At 29.2% G+C, this 18,257-nt stretch overlaps 3 protein-coding genes, 1 long non-coding RNA gene and 1 other non-coding gene across 8 annotated transcripts; 2 read left to right on the top strand and 3 right to left on the bottom strand.

Annotated features, from left to right (window-relative positions):
- Positions 1 to 207: 207 nt before the first annotated feature.
- yip2 (yippee interacting protein 2) lies at positions 208 to 3,401 on the top strand. Its single transcript, XM_085479852.1, has 8 exons — positions 208 to 446; positions 856 to 1,022; positions 1,118 to 1,249; positions 1,571 to 1,835; positions 2,015 to 2,190; positions 2,481 to 2,681; positions 2,826 to 2,980; positions 3,053 to 3,401. The coding sequence occupies exons 1-8, from the start codon at positions 428 to 430 to the stop codon at positions 3,135 to 3,137; spliced, it is 1,200 nt and encodes a 399-aa protein (XP_085335978.1). The 5' UTR covers positions 208 to 427; the 3' UTR covers positions 3,138 to 3,401.
- On the bottom strand, positions 3,177 to 6,270 carry LOC114928498 (4-vinylanisole receptor). Its single transcript, XM_029299736.2, has 6 exons — positions 5,842 to 6,270; positions 4,255 to 4,778; positions 4,076 to 4,175; positions 3,900 to 4,007; positions 3,686 to 3,841; positions 3,177 to 3,528 (listed from the first exon to the last, which is right to left on the bottom strand). Exons 1-6 carry the CDS (start codon positions 6,100 to 6,102, stop codon positions 3,475 to 3,477), a joined length of 1,203 nt encoding a protein of 400 aa, XP_029155569.2. The 5' UTR covers positions 6,103 to 6,270; the 3' UTR covers positions 3,177 to 3,474.
- Positions 5,159 to 5,230, bottom strand: TRNAG-UCC (transfer RNA glycine (anticodon UCC)). The gene has a single exon. It is a non-coding gene; the product is annotated as a tRNA-Gly (tRNA).
- A 1,603-nt stretch (positions 6,271 to 7,873) lies between the features above and the next one.
- Positions 7,874 to 16,818, top strand: su(r) (dihydropyrimidine dehydrogenase su(r)). Its single transcript, XM_029299399.2, is given in 19 exon segments — positions 7,874 to 7,939; positions 8,010 to 8,091; positions 8,285 to 8,348; positions 8,715 to 8,825; positions 9,752 to 10,084; positions 10,896 to 11,204; positions 11,784 to 12,110; positions 12,260 to 12,470; positions 12,650 to 12,834; positions 13,136 to 13,351; positions 13,428 to 13,485; positions 13,488 to 13,591; positions 13,771 to 13,923; positions 13,995 to 14,115; positions 14,435 to 14,697; positions 15,095 to 15,271; positions 15,504 to 15,731; positions 15,828 to 15,985; positions 16,092 to 16,818. Coding segments are annotated over 18 exon segments (3,093 nt in total). The 5' UTR covers positions 7,874 to 7,939; positions 8,010 to 8,089; the 3' UTR covers positions 16,165 to 16,818.
- LOC114928307 (uncharacterized) lies at positions 13,712 to 17,756 on the bottom strand. 4 transcript variants are annotated; one of them, XR_003819049.2, is made up of 4 exons: positions 17,145 to 17,756; positions 16,747 to 16,880; positions 16,425 to 16,548; positions 13,712 to 16,334 (listed from the first exon to the last, which is right to left on the bottom strand). It is a non-coding gene; the product is annotated as an uncharacterized LOC114928307 (long non-coding RNA). The 4 variants fall into 4 exon arrangements; XR_003819050.2 differs by having other exon boundaries at positions 16,747 to 17,218; positions 17,400 to 17,756; XR_003819051.2 differs by having other exon boundaries at positions 13,713 to 16,334; positions 17,400 to 17,756.
- Positions 17,757 to 18,257: the final 501 nt, after the last annotated feature.

Here is an 18,257-nt window from a genome sequence, read left to right as displayed (position 1 = left end):
GTTAAATTGAAAAAGATTTTGAAAGAGAATAATTTTCAATATAAAAAGTAACATATATATTTGACTATGCATTTGATTATTGTATCATGATTTATTAAACACCTCGTCTATTACACGCATACAAAACATGTATAAACATGTTTATAAGATTGTATATGATAAAGAAGCGATATGAAGAAAAGGAGCAAGAGAGAGAACGTCAGAGTTAAAGTAACGTGGCAATATATCTGCCCCCTCCCGACACACTCATGATGCAGCATATATATTTCGATAAACAGCATTATTAATACTCGAGTGTACTTTGATCCTCCTCAAGTTAATATATCACCATTTTCATCAGATTCCAGCTAAAATAGTTCCAAGAGTGTCTCACTAACCTGGTGATACTACATCTTATTGTTAGAGATTTGTAAAAAAGAAGTCCACAATGTCCATCGTAACGAAAGGTATATGCATATTATTTTATAATATATATATATATATAAATTATTTTAATATATATCATTAAAAGTATTTTTTCATAGAAAATCGTGAGATTTAAACATATGCAATTTAGAAATAGAACTGTCTTTTAGTTAATATTTTATATGTTGATCGCATTTTGTTAACACTTTATGTGTTATTTAAAAAAACAAGTAAATTCATATAAGTATTTTAGATAAGAGAAAATTCTAGATATATTACAAATATATATATATATATATATATATATATATATATATATATATATATAATGCAAGCAGTTTTTTCAATAGTCAAATAATTCATAATTCTTTTTATAAAAGAAGAAAGAAAAATATATATAGACTCTTCTGCTGTCATTTTTAATTAATAGAATATTGAAATTTTTCATAGGTGTTTTTATTGTTGCTGCGAAGCGTACCCCATTTGGTACAATGGGTGGCATGTTTGTGAATAAAAGTGCCACTGATTTGTCAGTTGTTGCATCAACCGCTGCAATTCAAGCAGGAGGTCTAAAGCCAGAGCAAATAGATAGTGTTGTATTTGGACATGTCTTAGTAGTAAGTGTTGCAGTTTACAACGATTGACGATTATGAATTCTTTGGCAATTCTTGTGATTTAATATACTTTTCTTTCAACAATTTTTCTTTCACAGTCATCATCTTTCGATGGAGCTTTTCTAGCAAGGCATGTTTTATTGAAAGCAGGAATTCCATTGCAAAAGCCAGCATTTGCTGTAAATAGATTATGCGGTTCTGGTTTTCAAGCAATTGTTAGCGGAGCTCAGGTTGGTTCAAAATTTTATAAGAACTTTTTTAAAAATATTAAAACTGTAAAAGTTGAATAATAAAATTTTACAGAGAAGTTAATATATAATTTTTCCGAAAATATATGAAATAAAGATTACAATTATAAGTATTAATAAATAAATCTACATAAATATAGGAAAATAATGCAGAAATTAAATGAATTTAAATTAAAAGTTTTGGCTCGTATGAATTCAATAAATTGATAAATCTCGTTTAGGCTCGTTTAAGTTGGCCTTTCGTTTATCTTTTATCAATTTGCAGAAATTAAAGTTGTTACAGCAGTATATAACTTTTTACAGAACATTTTAACAGGAGAATCAAAGATTGTCTTAACGGGTGGTGCAGAAAACATGAGCCAAGCGCCTTTTGTTGTGAGAAACGTTCGTTATGGAACTGCTTTAGGACAGAAATATGATTTTGAAGACTCACTCTGGGTTGGGTTAGCAGATAGCTATTGTAATTTGCCCATGGGTATGACTGCGGAGAAACTCGGTGCCCAATACAAGATAAAGAGAGAGGAGGTTGATCAGTTTGCCCTGAGCAGTCAACAACGCTGGAAAGCTGGTGAATATCAATAATACTCTATTTAATATAGAGAGTTTTATTTATTATACCTGCTAAGGAAATAAGTGGAATGAAATTTAATTCATTATCAAACCAGTCTTTTTACTAAATTAAAAATTCTAGAGTTTCTTTTAACTTAACTCAAGGATGTTTAATAAAAAGATAAATAAACGTTACAGCACAGGATGCTGGACGTTTTAATGAAGAAATAACGCCTGTGCAAGTAAAAATTAAAAAGCAGGATACAAATGTCAGTGTGGACGAGCATCCACGACCGCAAACAACAATAGAAACCCTGAGTAAATTAAAACCTGTTTTCCAAAAAGATGGACTAGTTACAGCTGGTTCCGCATCGGTATGATATATTTTCTTTTAATTTATAGATGCAAAGCAATATTAATAAATAAATAAATGTATATATATATATATATTTATTTATTTATTACATAATAGATTATATATATAAATATATATATATATATATATATATATTTATATATATAAAATATTATGTAATAAATAATATATATATATATATATATATATATATAATATATATATAATATATATATAATATTTATATATATAATATATTATGTTCTTTCAAATTTTAATTAATTTAATTATACTCTCATTTTTTCTTAGGGTATCTGCGACGGGGCTGGTGTTGTTATTTTAGCAAGCGAAGAAGCTGTGAAGACAGAAGGCTTAAAACCATTGGCGCGTTTAGTTGGATACAGCATTGTTGGTGTAGAGCCGAGTATTATGGGAATTGGTCCTGCACCAGCAATCAAGAACTTACTCAAACTCACAGGCAAAACACTTGATGACATGGAACTGATTGAGGTAATATTTTTAATTTCAATTTTGTCTCAATAAATTATATCCTTTAACATGAAAGTGCAAAGATAAATATAACGCAAGAAATAATAAACAATATAGTATTAAGATTTCTATTTATCTTTGCATTATTTATGTCATTTTTCTTAGATCAATGAGGCGTTTGGAGCACAGACGTTGGCATGTGCAAAGGATCTTAATCTCGATTTGAATAAATTGAACGTGAATGGTGGTGCTATCGCTCTGGGCCATCCATTGGCGGCTTCCGGTAGTAGGATCACCGCTCATTTAGTGCACGAACTCAGGTACATTTATTTAATTTAATACATACATTTTTGATAATATGAGTATTTCTTTATATGACTATTTGTTTGTAGGAGACGGAAAGCTGGAAAGTTTGCTATCGGTTCCGCTTGTATTGGCGGTGGCCAAGGCATTGCTGTGATGATCGAAGCTCTATAATCAACCGAGAAGACTGATCTACTAAATTTTTTCGAGACGTTTAACGGTGAACAAAATAAATACTACAAAATAATAAAAAAATAATAGGTATACGCAGTAAATTTATCAATACTAAACTAACAAGATTAATAATTTTTTATTGTTTACTGTGGTGATAGTGATTTATAATATACAAACAGATCATGAAACGTATTTTTATATACAACGTTTTTACATATTTTGTACATAGTGATATAATGTTGAATAAAACTAAAATATTAATAATTCTTTTGAAGTCATGTAAACTCGAGGAAATATAATATAGCTACAAAATTCAATCTTAACGATAAGTTCATAGTTAGATAGTAGAACCTTGAAGTACTGTAAAAATTGAATAGGACATCCGTAATATCTAAAATACATAAAAATTATTAACTTTGTTACAAACATTTCAAAATTTAGGGCAATCTCGAAATTATTGATATAGGTTTATTTAAAATCAGTCTAATAAAAATTTCAATCAATATTGCTTCAAATATTTTACTAAAGATCTTTAACAAATCGCGAACCTGTACAAAAGTATCTAACGATAGTATCATAATATTGCCGGCAATCAAAGTGAAGGGCCGATGAGATCTTATCATCATGATTTGTAGACTGTGGGTGAATCCTTTAGTAGCGGAGAACCAATTGCACGAATATGCGGCTGTCACTATACGTAAACTCTAAAAATAATATATGCTTCTTTTGCACTTAATCAAGAAAATTGATTTAAATACTTACGTGGAGATGTAGCTCATTACCATGCCAGCAAAAAATGAATATCTGATACGTCATGCAACACATGTATGTCACCAAGCCAATTAGCACTGCTGGGATATAAACTTTCATCTGCAGCACAACGGATCATGTTGAAATCAAAGCACATATACAGGCCGATCGAAACAAATCAGATCTACCTGCGTTACATTGAAAGCAATCAGGCAAATGATCATACAATTCGAGAGCAATTGGAAAAAGATGATAGTACTAAAAATGTTTTGAATCTCCATCGTGAAACTACAAATCAATGTAATTCATTACTTGGAACAAGTTAAATTGTGCTATTTTCTTATAATTTTTTTATATCTTAACTTACAGAAATATCATATTACTGTGCATAGCACATCGTTTGAGTTGCAGATAAGACAAGATCTTCTCTTCGGCTAGAAACGATAAGCTGTTATCATTCTGTAGGTTTTTTTCATTATCTATCGACATGATATTTCGCTCCAAGATTGCTAATTGGCAACAGGCAACCGTGATTAAACCTGTCATCAGGGTGTCTAATGCCACATTGTGGAAGCAAGCAATTATGATTGCGATACCCTGATGCGCTGCGGTAATCTCGAACACCGGTGTCCTCGTTACGTTGTAAGGGTACCATCCTTCCATAGGCAATTGCCGTGAACGACCAGCAATCAGATCAGTGATTGGAGTGATACCCCAGCAAAATACCGCTATCGCGCCAAAGCTCTGATATGTCGCGTGGTGAAAGAGGCCTTTCCACGTATATTTTATAAGGAGATCCTGATGCTTCTTGTCATAACGACTGAATGCGGAACTATTGGCTAAATCCAGGAGAGCCTGTATTCGCTTTTGACGACTAAGAAGAATAAACACCTGGAGATATCAATATTTTATTTATCTTCTTTTATGCTGAGTACACATACATAAATAAATATGTATAATAGTAATTTATGATATAAAATACATATATATTTATGAAAAATAATAGTTTATTAATATAAATCAATAGAAATTAATAATTTTAAAATATTTATAAACATATTTTTACAAATTTAATATTATCAAAATGCGTAGTAGATTATAATTACAATAATAAAATTGTATGTTATAAGTAATCACAAGAATCTCTGTAATAATGGAAGAGAATGTTGAGAGTTTATACAAATTATGAAGAAAAAATGAATATATGATAGATTAATTGTTATCACTTAAAAATTGTATAAAATATTAGAAAGTATTTAAAAAAAAAGGTGTGCGATGGCCGGGAATCGAACCCGGATCAACTGCTTGGAAGGCAACTATGCTAACCATTACACCACCATCGCACCTTGATTCCATTCTAAATTTAGTGTCAGATATTATATTTAAAATCAATTTAAATAATTTGTTTTTAAATATTAAAATATTGAAAAACTATAATTCACAATTATTATTATTTAATAACGAGAACATATAATAAAGCTATAAAAAAATATTTTATACATATAATTAAGATAAAATTAATAAAAGATATATTTATTATATATTATTATTTCTTAGATAAATTAATGTCTTCTAATTTAATTGCAAGTTTCACTTTTTCTGAAATTAAAAATACAATGCAAAAATTATTTTTCTACTTATTTTTTTCTTTTATAAACAAAGCTAAAAGAAAAAAGAGCATATATGTATATGGGCTACCGCATCTTCATAATTTAAAAGAAAATCAATCAAAATGTATGAATAATTTATATTAATTTTTAGATTGTTATTTTTTAAATTCATTGATAATGAGTCCATATATATATATATATATATATATATATATATATTGATAATGAGTCCATATATATATTATATATATATATATATATATATATATATATATATGTGATTGAGTTCTTTATAATTCTATGCATTCTACTAGGCATAATATCCTAATTAAAGATTGCGTTACCTTGGAAGCGTGAATAAAATTCGTCATTAGTATGGTCGCAAATGCAAGGATTTTTGACATATCTCCCCAGTTGGCGAATACATTTGCTATCTCGGCGGTGAGCAAGATTCCCAAAAGAAAAATGAAACTACAGACAGTATAGAGCAAATATAAAATTCGGTATTTGCTCGCACGTGGTGGCCAGGTGCCCAAAAAATAAATGATCGATAGGCTCACTTTTAAGTGAAAATTTGGTTCAATTGTTCCTTGATCTTTTGCCATTTTCTACTTGAATAACAAAGAGTCATGAATACCTGTATAATTTAATTTGTATATCATTCTCGATGACAATGTTTTATTTGCTCATGCTTACGAACATAAAGTTAAATTCTCTAAATATATCGACAATTTTGTTTTATTGTTTCAATCTTTAATTTAATTTAATCTTAATTAATTTATGTTTCTATATATTAAATAAGTTCAGACAAAACTTAACATTTCGACAGGAATTTCGCGTTCGAATAGTTTTGCTTTTAAATTAAAAATATATAATTTATAAATTAATTAAAAGTAACATAAAATTAGTAAAAAATATATAGTGCATGTGTTTTATATTTGTGTAACGTTAAATACATTTTCAAAAAAATGTATTTAATTAAGAGAAGTAATAAAGTTACCTATATATAAGACCAGGACTATCTCTTATATCGCTTCGTAGCAGTTTACAGAGACAAAGAGATAATATAACACATGATGGTCAATCGAAAATACCATTGTACCTTCCATTATACCTTCGAATTAATTAAATTGGAAAGTTCTTGTAATAGTTGGACAGAATCCTCTAATTTGACAGAGACAATCCTTTAATTTGAAATTCTACAGACTATTCGTAACAAAATTATTCATGACAAATTATAGTGTGTGATGTAACACTGGCTTTGTAATCAATCGGAGGCTCTGTTTTCATCATACACACATTTGTAAATTGTACCTATATCTTGTCAGGGTTACTATTATGCATAATTACGAAAGCAATCTATCTATAGGTATATATATACAGCAATAAGTTTCCCTTTGTAATTTAATGGAATGAGATAACGTGAAGCAACGTGAAACAATAACATTTCCTCTTGTATGGTGATCTATTGTGTGATGTGACAGTTGTGATATTGACAGTTCAACAGTAGTATATGTGTAATATAGTGTATTTAAATTATAGAAAAACTAAAAAAAAATTTATTTGATTTTAGTAATTTTAATTTAATTATACTTTTTAAATTATTTTATTGTGATTATATACATAAAAAATAAATTGATAATCGAAGCAACTGAAATTTATATCTGTTAATAATATATAAATTATGTATTGTGCGTGTAATTTATATTAAAAATTTAAATTATATATTTATATATTTATAGAAATATTATAAACACTTTATTATACTTTATAATATCTATTAATTTTTGTGTGATATATTTTTTAAATATTATTTATTATATACTATATATATATATCAACGTAGATGATTTTGTTTTACAGATTTATTTATAAAAAAAATTAATAAATTTTTACATTTTGTTTTATAAAAAAGTACCATAAATTAAATTTTTGAGCAAAATAAATTTCTTATAACTACATAATACTAATTACTATGGTTTTGATTAAAATTTCGAAAATTTAATCAGCATTGTTTTTAAAATAAATTGTTTTGACAAATATGAGTGAAATAATATATTTATGTGTAAATGTATTCCTACAAGAAAAATCAGTTTTATATTTTAGAAACACGGACATAAAAATGTTTAATAATAAATAATAAATAACATAAAAAATATTATATTATAAGATAAAATAAAAGGTTTATAAAAGTGTATATAATACTTTACGATGTGAAACGTTATAGGCGCATTTCTTTTAAAGAGATTCTCGAGTTATCTCGAGTTATCATTTATGCAGCAGTGCAGTGAGAGAATGTGAACTACTTCAACCATGGGCGTCCGCAGGAATTTTTCAAGGAGAGGGGGCTTATCACTCAGTTTGATAGAAAATAATGTATGCTTTGATATTTTCACATCTTTTATTAGTATTAAAGCTTTCTCACCGCGACAAGCTATAGATGTAAATTCAGAAAGATTTTTGTTTTCTTTCTTTAATATTCAATAAATTCTTTTAATTTTCCATTTTCCAGGGAGGCGGGACAAGTGCTCGATTTGCCCCTTCCTGCGGACGCCTATGACTCCAACTTATTAACTTAGCTCGTCAGTATAAATGTAAATGCCGAAAGGAACTGTCACGTAACTAAGTATCTCGATATTTGTAGCAGGTAAACTCGAAGTGAGTTACTTCAGTTACCTGTCATTTTGCAATTCTTGTTCCAAATCAGCTCTTTACCGGTTTTTCTGCTATTGATTCGCTTCATAAAGCTTATAATACTGTGTAAATTCATTCATATAATAATTATAGGCTCCTAAATATGGCATCGTTATCATCATCGATCATGTTGAGTAAAGATGTTCCTGATATCGAAGTAAGTACATATTTTTGACGTGAATAATAATGATTGTAAGTCATTTCTAATTATATAATAATTGATAATTACTTCTAAAGCCTAAAATAAAAAAAAAAGATTGATCGAAAAGATATTCGAATCTCTGAATGATCAAGATATTATAAAACCAATGTTGGAATAATTTGTTTTAAGAAATTTAGTTTAAAAAATTTTTTTTCTTTCTTCACAAATAAATTATATATAATTTCTTATTCTTATTTTTATTTATTATACATACCTGATAGAATAAACTTATTATGATAATAACAAAATATGATTATATAATAAATACATTGTTGGTATTTTATTTCTATTGATTATAATATAGCGACTTACATCTTTTAGAATATACTAAGCCTCAATCCAAAGTCCAAATACCATGCGAATCTTATGCCATCAACGTTGACCAAACAGAACAAACAGCACTGGAAAAGAAACATCCACGAGAAATGTGATGTAAGTCGTTTAAATTGGGCCAATTACTTGAATAAAATTCATTCTCGCTTCAGAGAAAACGATGAATTCTATATTATATATCAAGTATTACATAATATATTTTGAAGATCTATCCGAAACAATAATTGATAAGATTACAATCTCACGTACATTTCCTTATACATATATATATCTTTAACAATTATATTATTGTATAAATTTATCAGATTCTCATTGTATTATTTAATTATCGAATAATTTTTGCGTAATAAAATTAAATATATATAAAAAATAAATCATAAAAATTGATTTAATACAATAGCTGAATAGATATAAATCAATAAGTGCATTTTTTGTTATTTTGAGCAAGAATAAAAAAGTGTTTATTGCAGATATTTTATAAAGAATTATAGTTAAAAAACTAATATATTGATCGATTCTCATATACATGAGAATATTATATATATTTATTACATAATAAATATATACATATAATAAATAAATATAACATAAATTTGTATAACAAAGAGAAAATCTTAATATTCAAGTATATAAGAAAATGTTAATTTTTTTTCTTACAAATTCTCAATTAAAATTCTTAATAATATTCTATAAGATAACATAATTATCTCATCTATTGTTATGAGCCATTTTTAATGTAAAATATGTTGTAAAGAATATTTTATTGTTTCTAAATTTCTCTTTTTCCTTGATTTATTTACCTTATATTTTTTATAACAAAATAATATAGGTCATGTAGCTTGTTTTATATAGTCAGTTATCGACGAAGTTTTATACCGTTCTATCTCTTTTTAATTTCAGTTTGTATTTAATAAGAACCACAACCATATGGTCAAAACGTCGTAATTTTAAATAAACAAATTGTGGCTAGTTTGGTCGATTATTTTAAAATTGATCTTGTTATATTTTTTTCTTTCTTTCTTCAGAGTTGCATGCCTTTGACAAAGAATTTCGACGATATCAAGCATACTACTTTGAGCGAACGTGGTGCATTAAGGGAAGCTGCGCGTTGTTTGAAGTGCGCTGACGCACCTTGTCAAAAATCCTGTCCTACACAATTGGACATTAAGTCTTTTATCACTTCTATCTCCAACAAGAATTACTATGGTGCCGCCAAAGCGATTTTATCAGATAATCCTCTTGGTCTCACCTGCGGCATGGTTTGTCCGACCAGTGACCTTTGCGTGGGTGGATGCAATCTGTATGCGACCGAGGAGGGACCCATCAACATCGGTGGGCTGCAACACTTCGCAATGGATGTATGTAATATTATTTAGTATTTAGCAATTAATATTTAATTCGGTAACTTATGTAAAGTAACGATAAAACGTGAAAATAATTTATTAATGCTTATAATATTTATTAAAATATCTATACATTAATTAAAATATAGAACAAATAGATATCTTATATATATATTCTGCATATAAAATTTATAAATTTTAGCATTATCAAATTTATCAAGCGACTTTAAATACATAAAATCAATTGTTGCCTATGTACAGGGATGTCGCCTCCCTATCAAGTAATTCTATATTTTATGGAAATTTGATTTAATATCTTTTTAATCTTTGACTTAAGATATACATATAGTAATAAAATAATATATACTATATATATTATTTAATTTTTTACATATGTGTATTTCAAATATAACACAGTAAAAAAATTTATGTTAAATTTAACACATTTCACATGTCTCAATTTATCTACTCTAATTTTAATGTCATTTTAACAGAAGACAAATATGTAAATAAATAACACACGTAATATGTGAAAAAATAACACAAAAATATAAAAATAAAAATATAATATAAGCAAAAATTCGTACATTTTCATTTAATTGTGTTGTTTTAACACTTAAAAATAGTGAATATTAACTCAACAGACAAATGTCAAAATAACATAACGACAATATGTTATATTAACATAAGAGTATGTTAAAAATTTAACACAAAAATTTCTACACAAGATAATTTCAACAGAAATACGAAATGTTTTTTACCGTGAATATAATATTCAGCTTTAAATGCGATGAATGTACTTTATATGTTACATTTCTTCTTTCAGGTTTTCAAACAGATGAATATTCCTCAAATCAGAATATCTAATCAAACAGTACCTTATGCAAACACGAAGATCGCTTTACTCGGTTGTGGACCAGCCTCTCTTTCATGTGCGACATTTCTTGCCCGACTCGGTTACGATGATATTACGATCTTCGAGAAAGAGAATTATATAGGCGGATTAAGTTCCTCCGAAATACCACAATATAGACTTCCATATGACGTTGTTAATTTCGAAGTTGATCTTATTAGAGATCTAGGAGTGAAGATCGAATTAGGAAGATCGCTATCCGAAGATGATTTGACGATACGGGTAAAATTAATTTAAAAATCTAGATTTGTCATCTATCTATTATATTTTTTAAAATCTTTTTATCAATATAATTATCTAACTTAAAATTTTGAAAAATATTTATTCTGTAATTAATTTTAACAAATTATAAATAAATTTAAAAATTAAAAAATAATAACTGTGAGACGACCCAACTGGCTTAAATTTATTATTATTATTAATTCGATGTCATATACAATAAAAGACGACGTTTCGACCTTAAGTTTAGGTCCTTATCAAGTCTTACGAAATCTTTAATACAAAATATAATTGAGTTCGGGTCGACCTTTACCATCCATACGGAACGTTTTACTTGACACAGTACTTATATAGAAATGTGTATAATGTAAAAACTCAATTATATTTTGTATTAAAGATTTCGTAAGACTTGATAAGGACCTAAACTTAAGGTCGAAACGTCGTCTTTTATTGTATATGACATCGAATTAATAATAATAATAAATTTAAGCCAGTTGGGTCGTCTTACAGTTATTATTTTTTAATTTTATTCATCACTGGCGATACAAGATTACCTGCTATATAAATTTAAAAATGTTTCAGACCCTTCAAGGTGCTGGATATAAAGCAATCTTTTTAGGAATCGGATTACCTGAGCCGAAGAATATACCGATCTTCGAAAATCTCACGTCGGAAATGGGCTTTTTCACTTCGAAGAGCTTCCTGCCCATGGTCGCAAAAGGTAGCAAGCCGGGAATGTGCGCTTGCAAGAACAACCAGGAACTTCCATCTCTTCACGGCAACGTAATCGTCCTCGGTGCGGGAGATACCGCTTTCGATTGCGCAACTTCCGCTCTCCGGTGTGGAGCCAGAAAGGTCTTCGTCGTCTTTCGGAAAGGCTTCACCAACGTACGAGCTGTCCCAGAAGAGGTAATCCCTCTACCGTCTACATCTTTGCATTTAAATTCTAATCTGAAAATATAAAAATTATAATTAAATTTTTTTTATTTAAAGTTTAGATATTTAGAACGCACAAATATTTGATAAAGGAAAATTTAAGACTTTAAAATTGTTTTCAGATGGATCTGGCGAAGGAAGAAAAGTGCGAATTTATACCTTTCCAATCGCCGAAACGTGTCATTGTTCGCAACGGAAGAATTTTCGCAATCGAGTTTTACAGAACTGAACAAAACGAGAAAAATGAATGGATAGAAGATGAAGAACAAAAGTTTGTTTTAAAAGCGGACTTCGTGATTTCGGCTTTTGGGTCAGAATTGTATAATCCTGCTGGTGAGTATAATAATATTATGCCTACTAGAACAAACATCAATTTAATATATCATAAAATTTAAAGTAGTATATATAATAATAAAAATATATATCATATAAGTCAATATATCACAAATTAAATAAATAATGAAACAAAGAAAATTGTAACAAATAAAAAATTATCTTGATGGTGAGAACAGTGAAGAATGCCATAGCGCCAATTAAGATGAACAAATGGAATTTACCGGAAGTTGACCAGAATACGATGATGACTTCGGTGCCAGGTGTGTTTTGCGGAGGAGACCTTGCTGGTGTCGCTCAAACGACTGTGGAATCTGTGAATGATGGAAAAACAGCTGCATGGTATATTCACAAATACATACAGGTACGTCATCTGATGTCTCTTTTTATGAATTATAAGTCTAAATTTTTCAGGAAATATCTACAGCAATGTTTTTCGATAAACTCTCAATAAATGTAGCTTTATTATTATTAATGTAATAATATAACAATAATTTAAAATAATAAAAAAATTCATTTATAATGATTTTATCTTATAATAAATTTTATAAGAAATAAAATTAGCTAAATAAAATTTTATTTGCCTACATTTTTTGAAATTTAAATTGACGATGTAATTTGTGTTCTGGACTTGATTGCATTTTTGTATTTTGATTATCGTGTAGGAATCTTACGGTTTGACTGTACCAGAAACTCCGCAATTGCCGAAGTTTTACACAGCTATCGATGACGTTGATTTAAGCATCGAAATATGTGGATTAAAATTCGAGAATCCTTTTGGTCTGGCTTCCGCACCACCTTGCACCACCAGCGCGATGATCCGACGTGCTTTCGAAGCCGGGTGGGCCTTCGCTATCACGAAAACCTTCTCCTTAGATAAAGTATCTCATTAAAGAGTATTAATTAAATTACAAATGACATGTATATATTTGTGTTTTCAATATTTTTTTTTCCCAGGATCTCGTCACCAACGTGTCACCGCGCATCATCAAAGGCACAACGTCCCGTCACCATTATGACCCGAACAAGGTAGCTTCTTGAATATCGAATTGATATCTGAGAAAACTGCCGATTATTGGTGTGGCAGTATTACAGAATTGAAACAAGACTTTCCTTCAAAGGTATAACTTTCAGTTATTTTTACTGGATTCACAATTCTAATTTAATGTTATTATAATTATATTAATAAAATAAAAATAATCCTAATTAAAATATTTTACAAACCTTTTAATTATCAGAATTTAATATATATATATATATATATATATATATATATATATATATATATATTTTTACATAGATTGTCATCGCAAGCATTATGTGCACGTATAATAAATCCGATTGGACAGAACTAGCGAGAAAAGCGGAAGCAGCTGGTTCTGACGGCTTGGAATTAAATCTATCGTGTCCTCATGGTATGGGCGAGTCCGGAATGGGTCTGGCCTGTGGACAGGTTTGTGTGTCCTTTCTTATGTTGAGATTTGAAGCATAAAAAAGAATAAAAAAAAGAACTAAATTTTTTAGGATCCCGAATTAGTTAGAAACATCTCCAGATGGGTTCGCGAAGCTGTCAAGATACCGATCTTCGTAAAATTGACACCCAACATCACCGATATTCTTTCCATCGCCAAAGCAGCTTACGAAGGTAATAAAAATTATTCTAAAATTTATACAAAATTATATCGATGTGTGCGCACTGTGCAGAAAAATAAAATAAATCATAGCAATAATTATGTTATAAAATTATTTAAATATTTTATCTTCTCACAATAAGCAATTTATATATATGACTAAGAAGCTTTTATAAAAATTTGATATTTATAGAAAATTAATTATTATTAATAATTAATTTCGTTAATAATTAATATTTAATTTAATTTTTGTTGGAGATGTACGCAAGAAACATCCGCGTATATGGCTCTTAGCCTTTCTTATTTGAATTAATTAATTAATATTTAATATAGGCAAAGCCGACGGCGTTACCGCTATTAATACGGTGTCAGGATTAATGGGACTTCACGCTGATGCGATTCCATGGCCAGCGGTAGGTCTTAACAAATCCACGACATACGGCGGGATGTCAGGAAACGCTACCAGACCTCAAGCTCTGAGGGCCATTTCAACGATCGCGAAACATCTTCCGGGATTTCCAATATTTGGTACCGGCGGCGTCGACTCGGCCGACGTCGCTCTGCAATTCTTGCATTGCGGTGCATCCGCCATCCAGGTATAAACAAGAATCTCCATGTTTCTCATTCTTTTTCTCTTATGCTATTCTTCACTGTATCTTCCACTACTTTCTAATCAATTCAAAATAATTAGCAACGCAAGAACAAACAAATCTAGATGGTAAAAAAATACAATAGAAAATTCAATGATAATAAAATTTTGTTCTTCTCAATTAATAATAATTTGTTAAAAATCGAGAGAATATACATTTCTGGGTGTAAAAAATACTTGAAGAAATCCGATAAAAATTTCAAACTAGATTGAAATTGTAAATTGAAATTTCGAGAGAGCACTCGATAATTAAGCATTAATCTCTAGAAATAAACAGCATTAAAATATAATTTTTTCGCTTTACATTATGTGATTTTGTAATTAAATATTTATTTAATACATAGATTTGCAGTGCCATTCAAAACCAAGACTTTACCTTGATAGATGACTACATAACCGGTTTAAAAGCGTTGTTATACTTGAAGAGTCTAGCACAGGTGAAAGATTGGGATGGTCAGAGCCCACCGACATTCAAACATCAGAAAGGCAAACCTGTTTCCCTGCAATATGCTCTTGGCAAAGTAAGTTTTAATTATTAATCCTTCGTTAATGTTTCGATAAATTTCTACATAAGCACAAAAATTAACTACAAGTTTGATTTAAGTTACAGATTATTAAATTTTAAACGTAAAGTGTTGATGAAGAACTTATAACTATATCTCTCTTTCCTTCACTTCATTATTACATATTTTTAAAACTTGTACTTTTAAACAATACTTATATATTCTAAGCCAAGACTAAAATTTTCTATAGATTGCACCGGCGCAGTTTGGCGAATATCAAAAACTGCGCGAACGAAAGATAGCCGAATTGAAAGCTAATTCGAATCCCTTGGATGAAGACGTGACGATAACTCGACCTGCTCCAAGGCCGATCGCGCCGATACCTACTGTCAAGGACATAATTGGCAAAGCATTAGTACACATTGGTAGTTACAAAGAATTGGATAACAAGAAGCAAGTAATTGCTTTAATCGACGATGTACGTGAAAAATAAATTGTATAGAGTAATTTGCCTAATATTAAGACCTATTCCATATGTATCAAATTGCTCTCTCTCTCTCTCTCTTTCTTTCAGGATATGTGCATAAATTGTGGCAAATGCTACATGGCTTGCTCGGATTCCGGATATCAAGCAATCACCTTCCATCCTGACACCCACCTCCCCAAGGTAACGGACGATTGCACCGGATGTACACTTTGTCTGTCTGTGTGTCCAATTATCGACTGCATCACGTAAGTTTCAAATATAATAAAATATATTAATAATTTGTGTTTATTTTCTATTTGAATTTTATTTTTCAACTTATTTTATCATTTTTGTATATCTGTTCTTTTTCAGTATGGTTCCAAAAACGATTCCCCATGTAATTAAAAGAGGCGTACCGCCGAAAAATACAATTGAAATTTATTAAACGATAGTTTATCCGAAATTATTATCCAAAAATTTTTATGTTTTACACAATTTTTTTACGTATACAAGCTCTTAATTATTGAATAACTATTAACAAATTACAAAAATATATATTATATGTACAATAGAATCACTATCGGATCCTGACACCGATAATGGGAAAGGAGGGTTCTGCAAAAAGAATAATTGTTATATGACTTATACATCAAAAGTAACGAACTGCAAAATTGCGAGAATTATGTACATTTTCAAAAATCTTACCTACGATTAAATAGGAGATCTTCCTTTTGCCAAAATTGAATCTGCTGTTATTAATTAAAATTTGGCATTGTTTTTCCAACTCCACCTTTCGCAATTTTCATTCCAATCCGTTTTATTGTTAAGGCTGAAAAATTTGTAATTTTATATAAAACTTATTGTTAGTCTAAATTTATATTATATTTTAAGATATCTGATGTGGTCATTAAAAAATTGAAAGTATCTCCATAATATATTCTACATAGATTATAATATTTCTATTATTATTGTATAGAGATTATTTCTAATATTATTATTATTATATTATCTGTCCAATTTGTTTTACTCGTAACTATCTGTTAGGCATAAACAATTGAAGCACTGCGGATCCAATATATTGAAATACGTTTTTCCGATACTTTGAACTTTGAGCTATATAATTCATGGTCCCATATCCCTTCAGACCGCACCATTTTGTTTCTACAAGTATCAGCATTGCAAGATAAAGAAACACAAAATTTAAATCAATAATAATAACATAATTGATCCTTCTCCTTCTTTGGATTTAATGTGTGCATCTTATATTATATATTTTATACGTTTTCAACGATTAGTACATTTATGATTAAGGAAAAGAACTATATCTCTTATATTAAGTAAAAAGCAATTAAATTATATTAATATATTACAAGAAGTAGGTATATGCAACAAATAAAATAAAATAAGTATTTTTATAACTTATACCTCGTATAATTATATGACTGTGTTATATAAATTGTGGTTACAGCAACTTTTAAGAATTCACTCAAATACAGCTTCTACAAGTAAAAGCAAATATATGTAGAATTCTCTGCGATAAAATCGAATATTATTATATAACTCTTGAGCAAATGTCAAAAATAATCTCAAAAAGAATTTTATTAACATGCAAATATACGCCGCACTATGTAAGCAAGTATGAAAAGTAGGAAAAGTATAAACGCTCGAGTAGATAATTACCAATAATACTGTTAAGATATAATAGCAAGTATGCGATGTATTAGTAAATCAAAAGCTCGCGAGAAGAATAAATCACAGATTAAAATAAGGGCTAGGAGCTGAAGGCGGTTGTTGTGGCTAAACATATTATTTAATAAAATAACGTTGTACGACGAAAGCAACTCTCTCTTTCTATCTTTTCCATTAGATTAATGCATCCCATACATCGTCACGCTGCGCGACTCGCGCGAAACTGATACTCGTGCGTCGTGCCGCACGAAGAAATAAAATTTTCTACAAGAATCTTTATTTGTGATTAAATATCTACACTTTCATTAGACTCGCACAAGACTATACCCCACACTTCCGTCACGCTGCGCGACTCGCGCGAAACTGATACTCGTGCGTCGTGCCGCACGAGTCGTGCGAGGTATCGCGAGCGCGGGCCTGATAGTCACATGACCAGTGGTCACGTGATTACTGGTCCGCGCTCGCGATATCTCGCACGACGCACGAGTATCAGTTTCGCGCAAGTCGCGCAGCGTGACGGAAGTATGGGGTATAGTCTCGCGCGAGTCTAATGAAAGTGTAGATATTTAATCACAAATAAAGATTCTTGTAGAAAAAATTGTATTTCTTCGTTCATATTTCCTGTAAAAGATTTAAATATTGAATTTTTATACGTTACATAATTAATTAATATATTTTTTATGCATTGATTGCAATAATAATTTTAGTATGCATGCGTTGTAATTTTTGACATTTTATTATTAAAAAATAATATAATTTTGCTTTGCGTGCCTAATTATATTCGGTTATATTAAACGAAATGAGGAATATATGCTACATAAATTCAGCATTTAAATAAGAAAATTGTAC

Source organism: Nylanderia fulva, unplaced genomic scaffold, assembly GCF_048542155.1.
Source record: "Nylanderia fulva isolate GAGA-0341 unplaced genomic scaffold, ASM4854215v1 Scaffold1, whole genome shotgun sequence".
Classification (NCBI taxonomy): domain Eukaryota; kingdom Metazoa; phylum Arthropoda; class Insecta; order Hymenoptera; family Formicidae; genus Nylanderia; species Nylanderia fulva.
Note: the sequence above shows the minus strand (reverse complement) of the source record. Positions and strands in the feature narration are given on the sequence as shown.

What these genes read in the sequence shown, in the direction of transcription:
- yip2 (XM_085479852.1), top strand. An exon ending in TATTTGGACATGTCTTAGTA is followed by an intron (nt 1,023 to 1,117) that starts GTAAGTGTTGCA and finishes TTTCTTTCACAG; the next exon opens with TCATCATCTTTCGATGGAGC. An exon ending in ATGACATGGAACTGATTGAG is followed by an intron (nt 2,682 to 2,825) that starts GTAATATTTTTA and finishes CATTTTTCTTAG; the next exon opens with ATCAATGAGGCGTTTGGAGC.
- LOC114928498 (XM_029299736.2), bottom strand. Translation starts at nt 6,102, where the DNA reads ATGGCAAAAGATCAAGGAACAATTGAACCAAATTTTCACTTAAAAGTG. An exon ending in ATTTTATTCACGCTTCCAAG is followed by an intron (nt 4,779 to 5,841) that starts GTAACGCAATCT and finishes TGATATCTCCAG; the next exon opens with GTGTTTATTCTTCTTAGTCG. An exon ending in CACAGTAATATGATATTTCT is followed by an intron (nt 4,176 to 4,254) that starts GTAAGTTAAGAT and finishes ATTGATTTGTAG; the next exon opens with TTTCACGATGGAGATTCAAA.